General features: G+C 45.4%; 1 protein-coding gene across 1 annotated transcript in view; it reads left to right on the top strand.

Annotated features, from left to right (window-relative positions):
• The first annotated feature begins 316 nt into the window (after positions 1–316).
• The window catches only part of ARHGAP44 (Rho GTPase activating protein 44), a 139,962-nt gene continuing 125,877 nt past the window's right edge, over positions 317–14,401 (top strand). Inside the window, exon 1 of the mRNA XM_089900137.1 lies at positions 317–475. Within this exon, the coding sequence (XP_089756263.1) occupies positions 317–475 (159 nt within the window). The remainder of the gene's footprint in view (positions 476–14,401) is intronic.

Here is a 14,401-nt window from a genome sequence, read left to right as displayed (position 1 = left end):
TGCGCTGCGAGCCTGCATCCGCCGGGCGCGCAGGTGATGGAGCGGGCGCGCCGGCCTCCGGCCCTCCGCCCTTCGCTCCCTGCCGGCCCTCTCCCCCTCGGGGCGCCGCTCGCGGGCGCAAACCCTCCTCCCTGAACTTCCCGGACCCCTTCTCATGCTCTGCCCGCTGCTCCGGGGCTCCGGTTGCCAAGCGCAAACTGTGACGCATCCTTTACCTGCGTCCCCAGCTGCCCCTTCACCTCGTCCTCCCTGCCTTTCCCCGGGACTCCCTTCTCCCTCTGGCCCCAGAGCTTCCTGGAAACAGGTGTTCGCTCTGATGGCGCTGGAGGCCGCCGAACCGCGGTCGCCCTGCGAAGATGCTTTCCCCTGGGCCGAGTTCGGGGCTCCTCGGGGGTCCGGGGGAGCGTTGGGCCTGGTCGTCTTGGCAGAGCTGAGCCTGCGCCTCCTGCCGTGTTTGTTTCCTGGGGCTCTGACTGTATGAGATTCTGGATCTCTCTCCTGGCCGGGTTTGTCGAGGCGTTAGGTGGTGGAGAGAGCATCTGTAGGGGTGGGGGGAGCGGGGGCAGGGCAGGTGCTGGTGGAATGGCGCTGCTGTCGGCTTGGTTCTGAGACAGGTTTCAGCGCAGGGAGGGAGAGAGGCTGCGGAAAGGGAGGCCCAGCTCCTCTGGAAGATGAGTTAAGCAGAAGATCACAGCCAGGTGGGAGAGGGGGACTGAGGCCTCACAGTCAGGAAGAGCAAGGCCCTAGGACGCTGCGAGACCCAGCCGGCTGTGGCTGTCATCGCGGTGAAAATGGGCTACATCTGGGCTGGTGTCTTCAGAAGATGCTCTGCGGGGTGCCAGCCTCTATTGATGTTACAGAAGGGTTCTGGTGGTTCTCTTCCAAAGCTTGACAGGCTCTGCACACAGGGTGGTTAGGTAGAGGGGATTTTTCGTGGAACTTATGTCCCTGGGGAGGGATTTCTGTTGTTGCTGTGGTCAAGGAATGCAGGTGTTCCCTACTAAGGCCAGCGGCAGAAAGCAGAGAACCCAGCCTTGGGTGCAGTTCAAGTGCGAGCTCAACACATCGAGGGCCCTCCGCTAGGTTTACCAAGAAACCCAGTACCTTTCTTGGGTGGGAAATGGAGCCCGAACTGGCATTTGGTAGGGCGGGAGTGGGGACCTAACTGGGGACACTGAATGACCATGTAAGCATACTGCCCTGATTACGGTGGGCATTTGAGGGCAGGGGATGTGGTGGCTTCGTATGCTTCCAGGGACGCCAGATGGTTTCCAAGTAACCATGTCTAAAATTGACTTGGATGCGTTTTCCTTTCCCAAACACATGTGCTTTCACATGGGGGAGAATTTATGAATAGCAGAGTCAGATTAGCCCAGATTTCTGGCATGGCATTGCCACAGATATAGCTTCACACAGGCTGCCTTTGGATATGTTGGATGCGGAAGCAGTGTTTTCCTGTCCGGGTTGTTTAGCAGATGACAGTTGAGTTGACGTGTCTTTGGTGACTTGATTTCTGCATCACTCTGCTGGCTGGCCTCTGTCATCAGGTCATTGCACCAGACCAACCACGTGACGAAGAGGCCCCTGACCGTAGACTTGGATTGCCCTTCTCACTTGGTCCTGGGGTGTCACTTTGGTGCTGGAAGCGAAATGGTAACAAGGTGTTCACGCTTCCTCCCTGGCGCCCCTGAAACACAGCTCTTTCTCTCTTCAGGACTTGTTTTGGAGTGGTAAGATTTACGAGCCTTGGGCATAAAACCTGATTTCTACCCTCATCCATGGATGTAATGACCAAGGGAAAAGGGAAGAAGTTGGGTTTCAGAATAGGAACCAGGTGGTCTTACTAATTTGAAAGCACGTTCTTGGAAGTCCAAGCAGCTGGTCACTAAGAGGTACTTTCCACTTGTTTATGGAGTCTCTGGTGGATGCTGGCGTGTGGATGAATTTCTGGCTCTTCGTCAGATGGCATCCGTGGTGTCCTGCACCAGGTAAAGTGGGGGCCAGCCCACTCTTGAGTATCACTGGCTTGTATCCATTTTGGTGACATTCTGAGTGAACCTTTTAGAGCAAAAACCAGTTTGTGCCGCTTTGCTGCTTGAAAGCCTCCAGGGGCATCTCAGTGCACCAAGCGCCCCAAGTCTTTCCAGGGGTCTACAAGACCCTGTCCGACTTGACCCCCTCCTTGTCTTTCCATACTCCTTCTGTTCCGCCCACCCGCCTGCCCGCCCCTCCTCCACTGTGCTCCAGCCACGATAGGCTTCCTTGCCCCCAACACACCAAGCTCATTTCCATGTAGGGGCTTTGTTCGAGCTGCTTCCCACTTTCCCTGCCCAGCTGAGGGTCTGCTCTTCCCATATTGCCTTTTCCTCATCATCCAGGTCTTCAGCTCAAAGGCCTTTGAGAGGCGCCTCCCCCCCCCGCCTCCTTCACGGTCCCGCCCATCATCCTGTTCTTTTTTGTCACAGCATTCATCACTCTTTGAAATGCTTAGTTTTCTTTTTTTTGGCTTCTTACAAATACAGTACCACAGAATGTATAGATCGCCACTATATGCTCATTGTATATAGCACAGTGCCTTGTAGGCAGTTGGTGCTCAGTTCATGTTTACTGACAAGGTTAAAAGAGTTTGTCGTAGGGTCCATGCAGGTAAATAAAAGGGGCAGCCTTTACTTTGTCTTACTGAGAATGTAGTGAGGCATGATGCTAACAATTGCTTCTTAATTTCTTGAATCCGTGGAAGCAATAGGATTGGACGCTTGGAATTTAGGCGTGGGGTTGGTGGACTACCTAGTGGCGTGGCTTTAACAAGCCGCTGGATTCTTGTCCTTGCGTGTCTTTGAAGTGACGACGTTCCTGTCTTTGAGGGAAGGCTGAGAGGTGGGCTGGAGCAGTGCCCTTCCTCACGGCTCTTCACCCAGCTCGCCTTCCATAAGTTGTGGGTTTTGGAGGTCTTCTGAATATAAAACCTCTGGAGGTCAGATCCAGTCCCTTTAACAACGTAGGAATTGCCGTGCTTACACGTACTCAGTGGAGCTAATAGTATTTCCTCTTGAAGTGCTCACCTCTCCGTGGAGAGGGTGCCAGCAACTGGGAAGAGTTTCAAACCCCCTGCACTTAACTGGGAAAAGTTTCGTCTCCTCCTTGGTCTGCTTCTCCCGTCTTTGCACACATTCCTTCTGCTTTGGACTCTCTCTGTCCTTTCACTTCAGCTCATCCTCTGGGAAGCATCCCTGGCCCTTCAAGACTGGACCACCATGTGCCTAATGGTTCCAGCTAGCCCCGGCTTTCGAGTGCGATGGATCTGGTTGGTTGGTTACTGACTACGGGATCTTGAGCTGAAATCTGCACCTTAGTCTCCTCATCTACAAAATGGGCATAACAAGAGTTGCACTGTGGTAATGTAATAGGGAAGACCCTTTGTGTTCTATTACAAGTCAATCACTAAAGGGATGTCGCCTATAAGCTTAAATTACACATAATGGCCCATCTCTGGGAACCCTGCCTCCCAGGTCATGATCATTAAGCTAAAATACCTTTGTTTAGCTCACAGGAAACATCCTGACCATGCCCACCTGTGAATGCAGGGAGGAAGAAATTAACACCTCCCTTCTGGAGGCTGACAGGAACCAGGAAGTGTTTGGCTTTACCCCCTCCCCTTTTCCTATAAAAGAAGCCTGAACTCTAACTCAGGCAAGACAGTTCTTTGGGGCACGAGTCCACCGTCTTCTGGGTCTGCTGGCTTTCGGAATAAAGTCATTATTCCCTGCCCCATCAACTCGTCTCTCGATTTATTGGCCTGTCATGCGGCGAGTAGCACGAGCTTGGACTCGGTAACAGTAATGTGGTAATTGTGGCAATGAGGACCTGAGATTACCCCTGAAAAGCACCCAACACTGTGCTCAGCACTAGGGCATGCTCCATAAATAGTAGCTAAAAGTATCTTTGGGCATATGCTATAACTGTTACTGGGTTGTATGCACGTGGCATTCGTTCATTCTTTCCTTTATTCAGTAAATGCTTATTGGACGCCTGCTGTGTGCTAGGCTCTGCGCTGGTTCAGGGGCTCTTGCAGTGCAGGGTAAACAAAATCCCTGTTTTTCTCTTGGAATCTGTGTCCGCAAGGCATGCATTGTTTTTGTCTCGTCTTGTTTACCTTTCCCACTAGACTTCAAGTTCCTCGAAGGCAGGGACAACTGTCCTAATGCCTGGTGTATAGTCTGTTCTCTGAAATTCTTTGGCAGCTGAAGGCATGAGTGAGCAAGGGATCCCTGCATCGTAGACAGAGATGCAAGAGGCTCCTGACACCGGGCCTCTTTCACTTTGTGGTGGGAAGGGGCGTATAGAGGCGTGAACACAGCTGCACAGCTGGGCTTCGGAAGGACAGAGCAAGATTTAAGGGAGGAACTAGTTCATGCCTGACTTGCCTTCAGGAGAGTCTGTCGGCCGCTGGGGTGAGAGGCATCCTGAAAGACATAGAGTATTTTTCTTGCAAGTGGTGTTTGGTTTGTGTTGGGTGGAATTGGTTGGTTGGTCTCCCTGAGCTGAGACTTAGAGACCTGCTAAGTGACCGAGAAAATGGAAGTAAAACTGACACTTTGACCTGGGGGGGAGGAGGGTTTTTTTTTTTTCCAATCTGCACAGTGGGGGTCACAGTGGCCCTTGCCTCAGAAGACTGTTAGGAGTTAAAGGGAGCCTGGCTTACACCAGGTGCCCAAGAAATGGTCGGTGAGGTTCCTTGTCATTTTCTGCTTCTTGCCCATTCAGCTCTCCAAAAACGCTGGCCTCCCAAGTGTAAGGGGCTTCTTAGATTCCCAGGGCCGCTGCCCAATGGTGGCCGTCAGTGGGCTCTGTGCTCTCGTGCAAAACGGGGGACATTCAAGAAGCCCAGGAGTAGGCAAGGAGCTCTGGAAGTGTGAGAGAGAGAGGCGTGGGAGGGCGGGAGCAGGGCCGGTGGGGTTGGATTCTTTGGTTTTCAAGTCTGTGAGTTGGTGAGTGGAAGGCCAAGTTTGGTCTGCACAGCCCCCGTCTTCCATTCCTAGACCGCTCAGCCTGCCACCGTGATTGGGCTTGCTTTCTGGTGCAGAGCCGGGCTGAGCATCACTGCTGCTGTGCAGCTCTCAGGATGTCACCGCAGTCGCCAGTGGTACCCAGATAGATGCCGAGGATGCAGCAGCCTCTAGGAGCACTGGTGCTGCAGGCATTTTTTGCTTGGGCCAAAGCAGCCGAAGCCAGCGAGGATCTTTTCCTTGAAGGTGTCTCTGAGACACTGCCTTGCCCATCAGCAGGCCTCCCGAGAGCCATGATCCAATCCACAGGGCATCATGGAAAGGTCATTGCAAATCAGTCATTGGACTGCTTGGCTCCCACCTCTATTTCCCTGTGAGCGGGACCACGTCCTCCTGTTAGGCCAGCAGGGCTGGACAGACCCAATCCTGTCCCCCAAGGTGCACGTTTATGAGGTCTCAAAGCGAAGTTTTTCATCAGTTTTATGGAAGTCCATGTCTGGCCACCTGCTGTGGTGTGTCTGTGTGACAGAGAACAGAATGTGCTCACAACCTGATGAACGGGCTAGCGAATCCGGAGGGAATACTCTCTGCTCCTGTCTCCTAAGCTCCTTGCTGTACAGCCCTCAGTCGTCAGGATTTCCTGCAGAATTCTGTTCTCCCAGACCTGCAAGTCTTGCGAGGGAGCCATTCCTTTCAACAGCAATTAATGACTTCCCCTCCCAGTGGCCATCCAGCAAAGAAATGTATCAGTAGTCATTAGCGTTTTTTCATGATGGGTGATAAGGAGCAATTTTTTTTCTCTAGAAAGAGTGAATCCGTAGCCGTGTGAGCAAAACAGTCATTTAATTTTTGGTTGTTCCTTTTAGAGGGGATAAGTAAGGAACTCTTTTATTGATAATCAAGAGATTCAAATGCTATGACAACATATATTTCAAATGCTATTTTGATAACGACAGATAATACCCTGAGGCTTCAGCTCCGAGTGAAGTTAGTTGTGGGTTGGAGAGAAGCTGGGGGGTGGGTTGGGGGGAGCCGGGGAGAGTTAGGGCTCTCCTATTCGGTGCAGGGCTTCCCAGCAAGCTGGCACCTGGCACCCCACTGCCTGTGGGAAGTGTGTGGCTGTCGAGCAATTTTAAACTATCCTTTCTGTCCAGGAAGCAGATGTTTTTGCTTTCATTTTCCAACTTCAGGGTTTATTTTTAGGATAAATGTTTATTTTCCCACAGAATTCAATCTACTTTTTTTAAACTTTCTTTTTGGTTGCGTAAGTGATACTTTATCGTAGAAAAGTTTTAAACTCATGGGTGGGCAAAAAGGCAAAAAAAAAAAATCAATAATCTCACTACCTGGAGACCACAGTGAATATTTTGGATATGGTCTTCCAAGTTTTTTCATAGGTGTATATCTGTTCTTAAAGAGCTAGAGACGGTTTGGTGTGTACTGTTTTGCAACCTGATTTTTCCTCCTTTGTTTTTTTTTTTTAAGATTCATTTATTTATTTTTAGCTGTGTTGGGTCTTCATTGCTGCGCGTGGGCTTTCTCTAGTTGCGCCTAGCGGGGGCTCCTCTTCGTTGGGGTGCGCGGGCTTCTCATGGCGGTGGCTTCTCTTGTTGCGGAGCATGGGCTCTAGGCGTGCGGACTTCAGTAGTTGTGGCACATGTGCTCAGTAGTTGTGGCTCGTGGGCTCTAGAGCGCAGGTTCAGTAGTTGCGGCGCACGGGCTGAGTTGCTCCGCGGCATGTGGGATCTTCCTGGACCAGGGCTCGAGCCTGTGTCCCCTGCATTGGCAGGCAGATTCTTAACCACTGCTCCACCAGGGAAGTCCCTCCCCCTTCATCTTGAATATCATCCCATGTCAATAATAGTGTGTCTCCAGCATAATTTTTCAACTATATAATATTCCATTAGAGTCCGCCGGTTTCCTTTGGTAATCATGTAGCAAATATATCCTATGGGTTTACTTTCCTAGGATGAAGTCTTAGAAATAGAATTGCTGGACCAAAGAATATGTAAGTTTTTAAGACTGTGAATGTACGTTTTATATATATGAACACACACATATTCTATTTTCATCCTCAGAAGAATTGCTAATTTCTTCTCCCCAACTCTATCAGCAACTAATATTATAACTTTGTTAATTACCTGAATAAAACCAAAACCTCTTTTCTCCTCTCAAATTTCTAGTGAGGTTGAGCATTTGTTATGTCTGCTGGACATTCATGGCCTTTCCTGAGTTGCTGCATAGTCCTTTGCCCCACTTGTTTAAAGTCATGTTCATGACTGTTTTCTTACTGACTTTTAGGTAATTGTTAATAAGCATATACAAGCTTTGTCTTATGCCATACACATCTCCCTGTAGCTTTTTCTGCCTTTTATATTTTGTTTTATGTCATTTATAATATTTCGTGATCTCAAGTCTATCAATTTATGGTTTGTGCTTTAAATGTTATGCTTTGGAACACTTTTCTCAGCCTAAGATGACATAAATATTTATACATTTTCATTACCATTTATATAATTTTATTTTGCCATCAAATCTTCAATTCATCAAATTCTTTAATTTTGGTGTGGGACATCACGTAGGTGTCACATTTAGTTTTTCTTTTTTTAAACAGTTACCGTGATATCAAATTGAATGAAGTAACTCATACCCACTGTATTGAAACGTCATCATTATTATGTACTAAAAGTTGAAATGTCATCATTATTATGTACTAAAAGATTTCATCTACTTGTATCTGTTTGTAGGATTCTAGTTTGTTCTCTTGACCTGCCAGTTGGCAGGGATTTAAGGTGGGCTCTACTGCCCAGGTGAGCAGGGATGGGTCGGTGCATCCCAGGCTTTGGGTGGGGGGTGCAGTGGAGTTGGTCTGGGCCCCTCAGCTCAGCTTCATCTGGGGCAGCACCTTGGCTTGGCAGTTAGGACTCAACAGCTTTGCCTAAAAACCTTGTTGTGCCTTAATCACAGCTAATTTACAAATTGCTTTTTTATTTAAAAAAAAAGTTGATCATATTCCTTTGGCTTTGCTCATTGGTTTATTCTTCCTTAGTATCTTTTAAAACGTATGCATTAAGTTGGGGAAAACTGACAATTTTGCAATATTTAGTATGATAATTCTTCCCATCTGGGAATAGGGTATGTTTATTCAAGTCTGTTTATGATCCTATAAACTAGTTTTTGTCTACTTGCGTCCTGCATAATTTTGCTTCTGTGCTTTAGATAATTTGTCATTGTCACTACTGTAGACTTAATGCTTGGAATCTTTTGTTATGTTTTTCTTACTCTTCATTGCTGGAATGTAGGAAAGTTATTGATTTTTGTATATCTTAAACAGTCACCTTCATAAACTTTCTCATTATTTTTAAGTACTTTAAAAAAATTGAGTCTATTGAATTTTCCAGGTAGCAATCATAAATATTTTCTACAAATAGTAATTTTCTTCTTCCTCTTCAGTATTATATTTATTTTATTTTCTTGTCTAATTGCATTGTCTAGGACTTGTAGAACAGTGTTAAAATATTGGTGAATAAATGGCAAAATGTGGACTTCCCTGTCTTCTTCTTATCCTCTGTGGAAATGCGTGATAATTGATTTGAGAGATTTTATTTTTTAATCATGTTACATGCTGCATAAATGTATTTTACTTTGAGTTTTTCTTTGGCATTAAAGTTAAATTTGATTAACTATATTATCATGGTCTTTAGAGATAATCATGTTTTTCTCCCTTAAGTTATTAATATATTCACTCAATAATTTATGCCACAGACATTTATTGAGCACTTACTACATTCCAGGCATTGTTTTCTGTGCTGGGGATACACCAATGATTGTTCCTACAGTTCCTGCACATGAGGACCTTGTGTTTTACATTCTTGAACCTCAGTAGATTTTCTAGTATTGAGCTCTCCTTGCCTTCCTGCAGTTGATCTTATTTGACTATGGTTTGCTAATTACTCTTATACAATGCTAGATTTAGTTGTTTTACTTAGCATTTTGGCATTCAGTATTCATATACGAGAGCATGTGAATTCTTTTCTTATGCTAAACTTGTCACATTTTGATAACACTGTAAAATGAACTGTACGTTTTCTTCTTTTTCTGTGCAATGGTGAGGTAAGGAATTGCTTGTTCTTTGAAGGTTCGAAACGACTTTTCCAGGACATTTTTTAGAGGTAGTTCTTTGACAGCTTTCCCAATTTCTTCAGTGATCATTGGACTATTTATGTTTTCTATCTTTTCCTGAGTCATTTTTAGTAACCTGTTTTATAGAAAAGCATTAATTTTGTGATGATTTTAAAATTTAATAGAATCTTTTTTGAGTATATACGTGTATCTCCTTTGTCAGCCTAATTTGCATTTCTCTCTTTTCTCACCTGGACTAGCTTTGCTAGAGGGTTTCCTTCCCCCCACACCTAATCAGCTTTTAGGTTTAATCTGGTTTTATAAAAATTTCTTTCTTTTTAGCTCTTGATTGGTGCATTTTTTTTCCTATTTGTAGTAACTTCTTCTTCTTTAATTTTTAAATTCCTTCCTCCTGATTTCCTTGGGTTTATTTGTTCTTTTCCTATAGCCTCGAGTCTTCCATGTTGTCTCAATATTAGGATGTTAGGTTATGCCATGGTAACACCTGAGCTTTGGAACCTCAGTGGCTTAACATAGCAATGGTTTGTTTTAAGCTCATGTGATATGTCATGGGAGTCAGGGGGCTTTCCAGGACAGCTCTCCATGCATGATTCAGTGATCCACCCCCAATCTCAATCTACTAAAGGTGAAGAGAGGATGTAGAGATGGCATCCTGGCTCTTAGATACCTTGACCAGGAATTGACAGATGTCACCTTTGTTTACATCTCATTGGCTTGAACTAGTCACAAAGCTCCCCTAGATAAGACTGGAGGAAGGGAGCCTCTGCCACAGGTGAATAACCAGGAGTATATCTCTCTCCTGTCCCACTGCCTGTCTTTGAAATCCTCCTTGTACCCCTGCTCACTCCAGTCCCCTCTGGCTGCTCTCTCCTTCCGTGTGCAGCTATGAGAAAGGTCATTCTTTGTCTCCATCATAGGAGGGTGGCTGTAGATTCTCACGGTGTCCAGGAATCTGTCAGGTCGTTCAGAGAGGAGCATCTTTAGGATAACAAAGTTTTCTCTTGCTGATACCTACCATCTCTCATGTCAGAATTTGTGTGTGTGTGTGTGTGTGTGTGTGTATGTATGTGTGTATATATATATATATATATATATATATATTTTAAAACCTTTTTACAGTGGGGAGAGGAACCATGAGAACAGAATTTCTCATCCTATCACACTGGAATGACACCTAATGTATGGGCTGATTGCCAGGATTAAATAAGTTAATAAATAGGATATCCTCAGCCTGTAAGTACTCAATACATTATAGTTATTACCACGATCCCCTGCTGTGCTGAAAGCCTCTTTGACATGAGACACTTGTTGGGGCCTTATTTATATTCTTAAGTGCCTGAAAATTACAAGTTGCAATTGATACCCATTTGTCTTGTTTTCCCAAATGAAACCCAGTTTTTCTATGTTTAGTGGCAAACATGAAACATCTTGAGATATTAATGGTACTGGTGGCCTCAATCATTTAAAAACTCACTGTGACTACTAGTTATTGCATTCCTCAGGATGGTCCATGTTACGCTGCTGTAACAAAAACCCTCAAGATCTCGGTAGCTTAGGCTCTGGCCAGTCGGGGCTGGGGGTGGCCCCTCAAGGACCCAGGCTTTGTTCCACGTGCACCTCTGTGATGGTAGTGGGTGAGTGAATGAAGATGTGGTGAATCATACATTAGCTCCTAAGGTTCCTCCTGGAAGTGACCCAGGTCACTTCTCACATTCATTGGCCAGAGAAGATCACACACCCCGTGCCACTTGAGCTGGGGCAGGGAAATCCAGTCCCTCATGGATTCGGAAGAGCAGAACCACAGAAGCCACAGCTCTGTCCCCTGTCGCCAAGGACTGGGCTGTGTTCTTTATAGGCATTATTTTTATTGGCTCATGGCAACATGGATAGGCATGGGGTGCTCTTTGTAGCTCCATTTTGCAGAAGTAGACTAAGAAAGGGGCAGACCATATCTGGGCTGCGTCCTAAGTAGGTCAAGTACAGGCAAATGCTCCCCCTGGTCCGCTGTCTCCTGAGGGTGGATCTTAGCAGCCTCAGGGTCCTTCCAGTTACTTCAGTTTAGGTGGTTCTGGAAATGCTAATGGACCGCTCTTGACATGAATAAAAATAAAACTGTCACATTCATTTAAGGTAATGGAGTGTCTTGTAGGTAGCCAACCACAAAGAGCATACAATGAAAATCTGCCAATAGAAAATTCTTCACCTTGTTTCCTGACTGCAGTTTCACCAGAAAGGGTAAGAAGAGGACCCTTTGAAAGTACTTTTTTTTTTTTTTTTTAAGCTCTATGTTGAAAGAAGAGCAGTTTCTGTATCTGCAAAAGCCCCTACAGACTCCTACATAACGAATAAACCAAACAGGGACCTTTACAAAATAAGGAATAGGAAAAGCGGACAGAGCTTTTCGCTGTTTGCTTATGGGCACTGTTGGGATTGCTGCTCTTGGTTGAGTTTTCATAGCTGCTCTTGGTTGAGTGTGTCCTCCAACAGACACTTTCATGTACTTTACAGATATTCCTGTTTCATCCTCACAGCGCCACTTCAGAGTAGGTTTTGATCTGTCCTCAGTTGTCTGCACAAATCTCTGAGCAGGTGAGTATGTGTTGCTGCTGGGTGCATAGTTGGTAAGAGAAGGACAGTTCTTAAGATTTGCTCCCAGATCTACTGGCTCTGACACCAGTGTTCTTTATCGTTGTCCTTTAATGATTCTGCAGGAAGGGAACAAGTGGAAAACTTTCAATGTCTAACGTTAGTGGGGTGATTAAATTCTGGCACATCTCTGCAGTTGTAAAAATCTTCGTGTTTTCCTAACATTCAAAAAAATTTAAGGGCTTTTGAGAAATGTTTAAGATAAGGAAACAGGGTACAGAAGTGCATACGTAGTTGAGACTGTACACTATTTTTTTTTTAAAAAAGTACATAGAGCACACTGGAAGGAAATCTGGAAGGACTGGACAGTTCAGCATGTAGTGTTTACCTTTGGGTAGGATTAGGAGTGATTTCGTTTCTTGCTGCTGGTACTTTCTAAAAATTTCCATATTCTTTAAAATGAACGTTAAAAACAAAACAAAACCAAACCAAACTCTTGCAGGACTCAAAACAAAGAGGGAAAATGTAAAATGTAGCTGGAAATTCTCATACTGATGTTCTAAGTTTGGGGCCCTGAAAGGTCTGATTAGAAATATGTTTGAAGTTCTCCTGAACCTTAGTTTCGAACATGGGGAACTTCTTATGGTCATGATCTGGAAAGGTCATGATATCATCTCATTTTACAGAATAAAATAGTCTGCTCTTAGGAAGTGATCGGCTAGTAGCCTTTGAGGGTGGCTAATTTCCAAGACACATCACATTTTGAAATTGTCTGCCTGACTTGGAGCGGAGGACCAGTGGTTCCCTGTGACCTATTAGGGTTCTCTGGTTGCAGCAGTAGAAGGAGCTAATTTAAGCCAAAATGGAGATTTGGGAAGGATGGGGGTGGCTCAGAAAATCAAAGGAGTGACCAGGTGCAGGGCGACAGGACAGCTCTTCAGAGGCTACCTTCGAAAGGGTTACTTCCCTGCAAATGAACTGAACTTATTTATCAAACAGAAACAGACTCACAGACATAGAAAACAAACTTACGGTTACCAAAGGGAAGTGGCAGGGAGGGATATATTAGGAATTTGTGTAACATATACACATTACTATATATAAAGTAGATAACCAACAAGGACCTACTGTATAGCACAGGGAACTATACTCAATATATATATATATATATTTTTGCGGTACGCGGGCCTCTCACTGTTGTGGCCTCTCCCATTGCGGAGCACAGGCTCCGGGCGCGCAGGCCCAGCGGCCATGGCTCACGGGCCCAGCCACTCCGTGGCATGTGGGATCTTCCCGGACCGGGGCACGAACCCGTGTCCCCTGCATCGGCAGGCGGACTCTCAACCACTGTGCCACCAGGGAAGCCCTATACTCAATATTTTATAATAATGTATATGGGAAAAGAATCTGAAAAAGAATATATATATATATGTATACACACACACACACACACACACATATATAAAAAATTATACGTGTATAACTGAATCACTTTGCTGTACACCAGAAACTAACGCAACATTGTAAATCAACTATATTTCAATAAAAAAATAAATCTAAAAAGTTAAAAAAAAAAGGGTTACTTCCCAGTTGTTTTCTGTCATTGGGCCACTCAGGATTCCATTGCAGAAGAGAGTCTGATTGGCTTGGTTTGGGTCATGTGACCTGGCCAACCCTTGGGGACAGTGGGAGGGTAGAGAGTTGACTAGATTGCATGCCCACACAGACTGCAAGTGGGGAGAAGCAGTTCCCAAAAGGAAAATTAGAGGCTTCTGCCCGAAGGACCAAGAAGGGATGGTGGCCGTTCAGTCCACCCGGATGGTTGACCAGACCCTAATCAATGACATCAAAGACTCTACCAATGACATCAAAGACTCTACCTTTATCACTTTGCCAGGGATCTGTGACCTTAGCAGTCACATAGAGGGCATGTTTCTTGGTATTCCGAGGTCATTCTTCACCCCTCCGTATCCAGTCAGTTCCTACAAATCTCTCTGAATTATAATTTATCAATATATCTGGTGTTTCCTCTCTGATTCTTCATTGTCATCTGTGTCCCTACCCTTGACTATTGCGGTGTCCTCCTTATTTGTATTCTTGCCTGGAATCTCTTCTCTCTGGCTGCCTGCAACACAGGGCATATGATGTTTTTGAATACATGGACAGAAGCATGTCCTTTTCCATCTTTATCAAGTTTTGTTCTGTGGGAAAAAAATCCTTGGACTGTGAAGAATGTGGCACAGTGTAGATTCTTCTTAGGAGCTTACAGTCTGTATTTCTATTTAAGGCTCTCAAGTTCTGTAGGAAAGAAAACTGTTCATCATTTGTATCACCTAGAATGCTTTTAATTATAGTAACAGATGTCAATCCAGAGAGACTTAAACAATAGGGAGACTGTTTCAGGTGACAGGGCGTCCAAAGGTCGGGAGAGTCCAGGGCCCTGTGATCTGGGCCCCTGCTGTCCTTCTCGCCGTTTCTCTTTGCTTTGCCTTCACCTGTGTCTTGGCCTTTTCCTCAGACTGGCTTTTTTCATGGTCACAATATAGCTGCTAGCAGCAACTGAGGTACTTTGTTTTCATGCCTATAAACCCACAAAGGACAAGGGAGAGAGATGCTTTGCTAAAACTGCCACATACGCTTTAGAATAAGATAGAAGGAAGCTTTAA

Source organism: Delphinapterus leucas, chromosome 19 (assembly GCF_059928025.1).
Source record: "Delphinapterus leucas isolate spDelLeu-1000000601 "Yukka" chromosome 19, BTC_Dleu_Yukka2, whole genome shotgun sequence".
NCBI classification, from domain to species: Eukaryota; Metazoa; Chordata; class Mammalia; order Artiodactyla; family Monodontidae; genus Delphinapterus; species Delphinapterus leucas.
The sequence above is the reverse complement of the archived record's forward strand: the minus strand, read 5'-3'. Positions and strand labels throughout refer to the sequence as shown.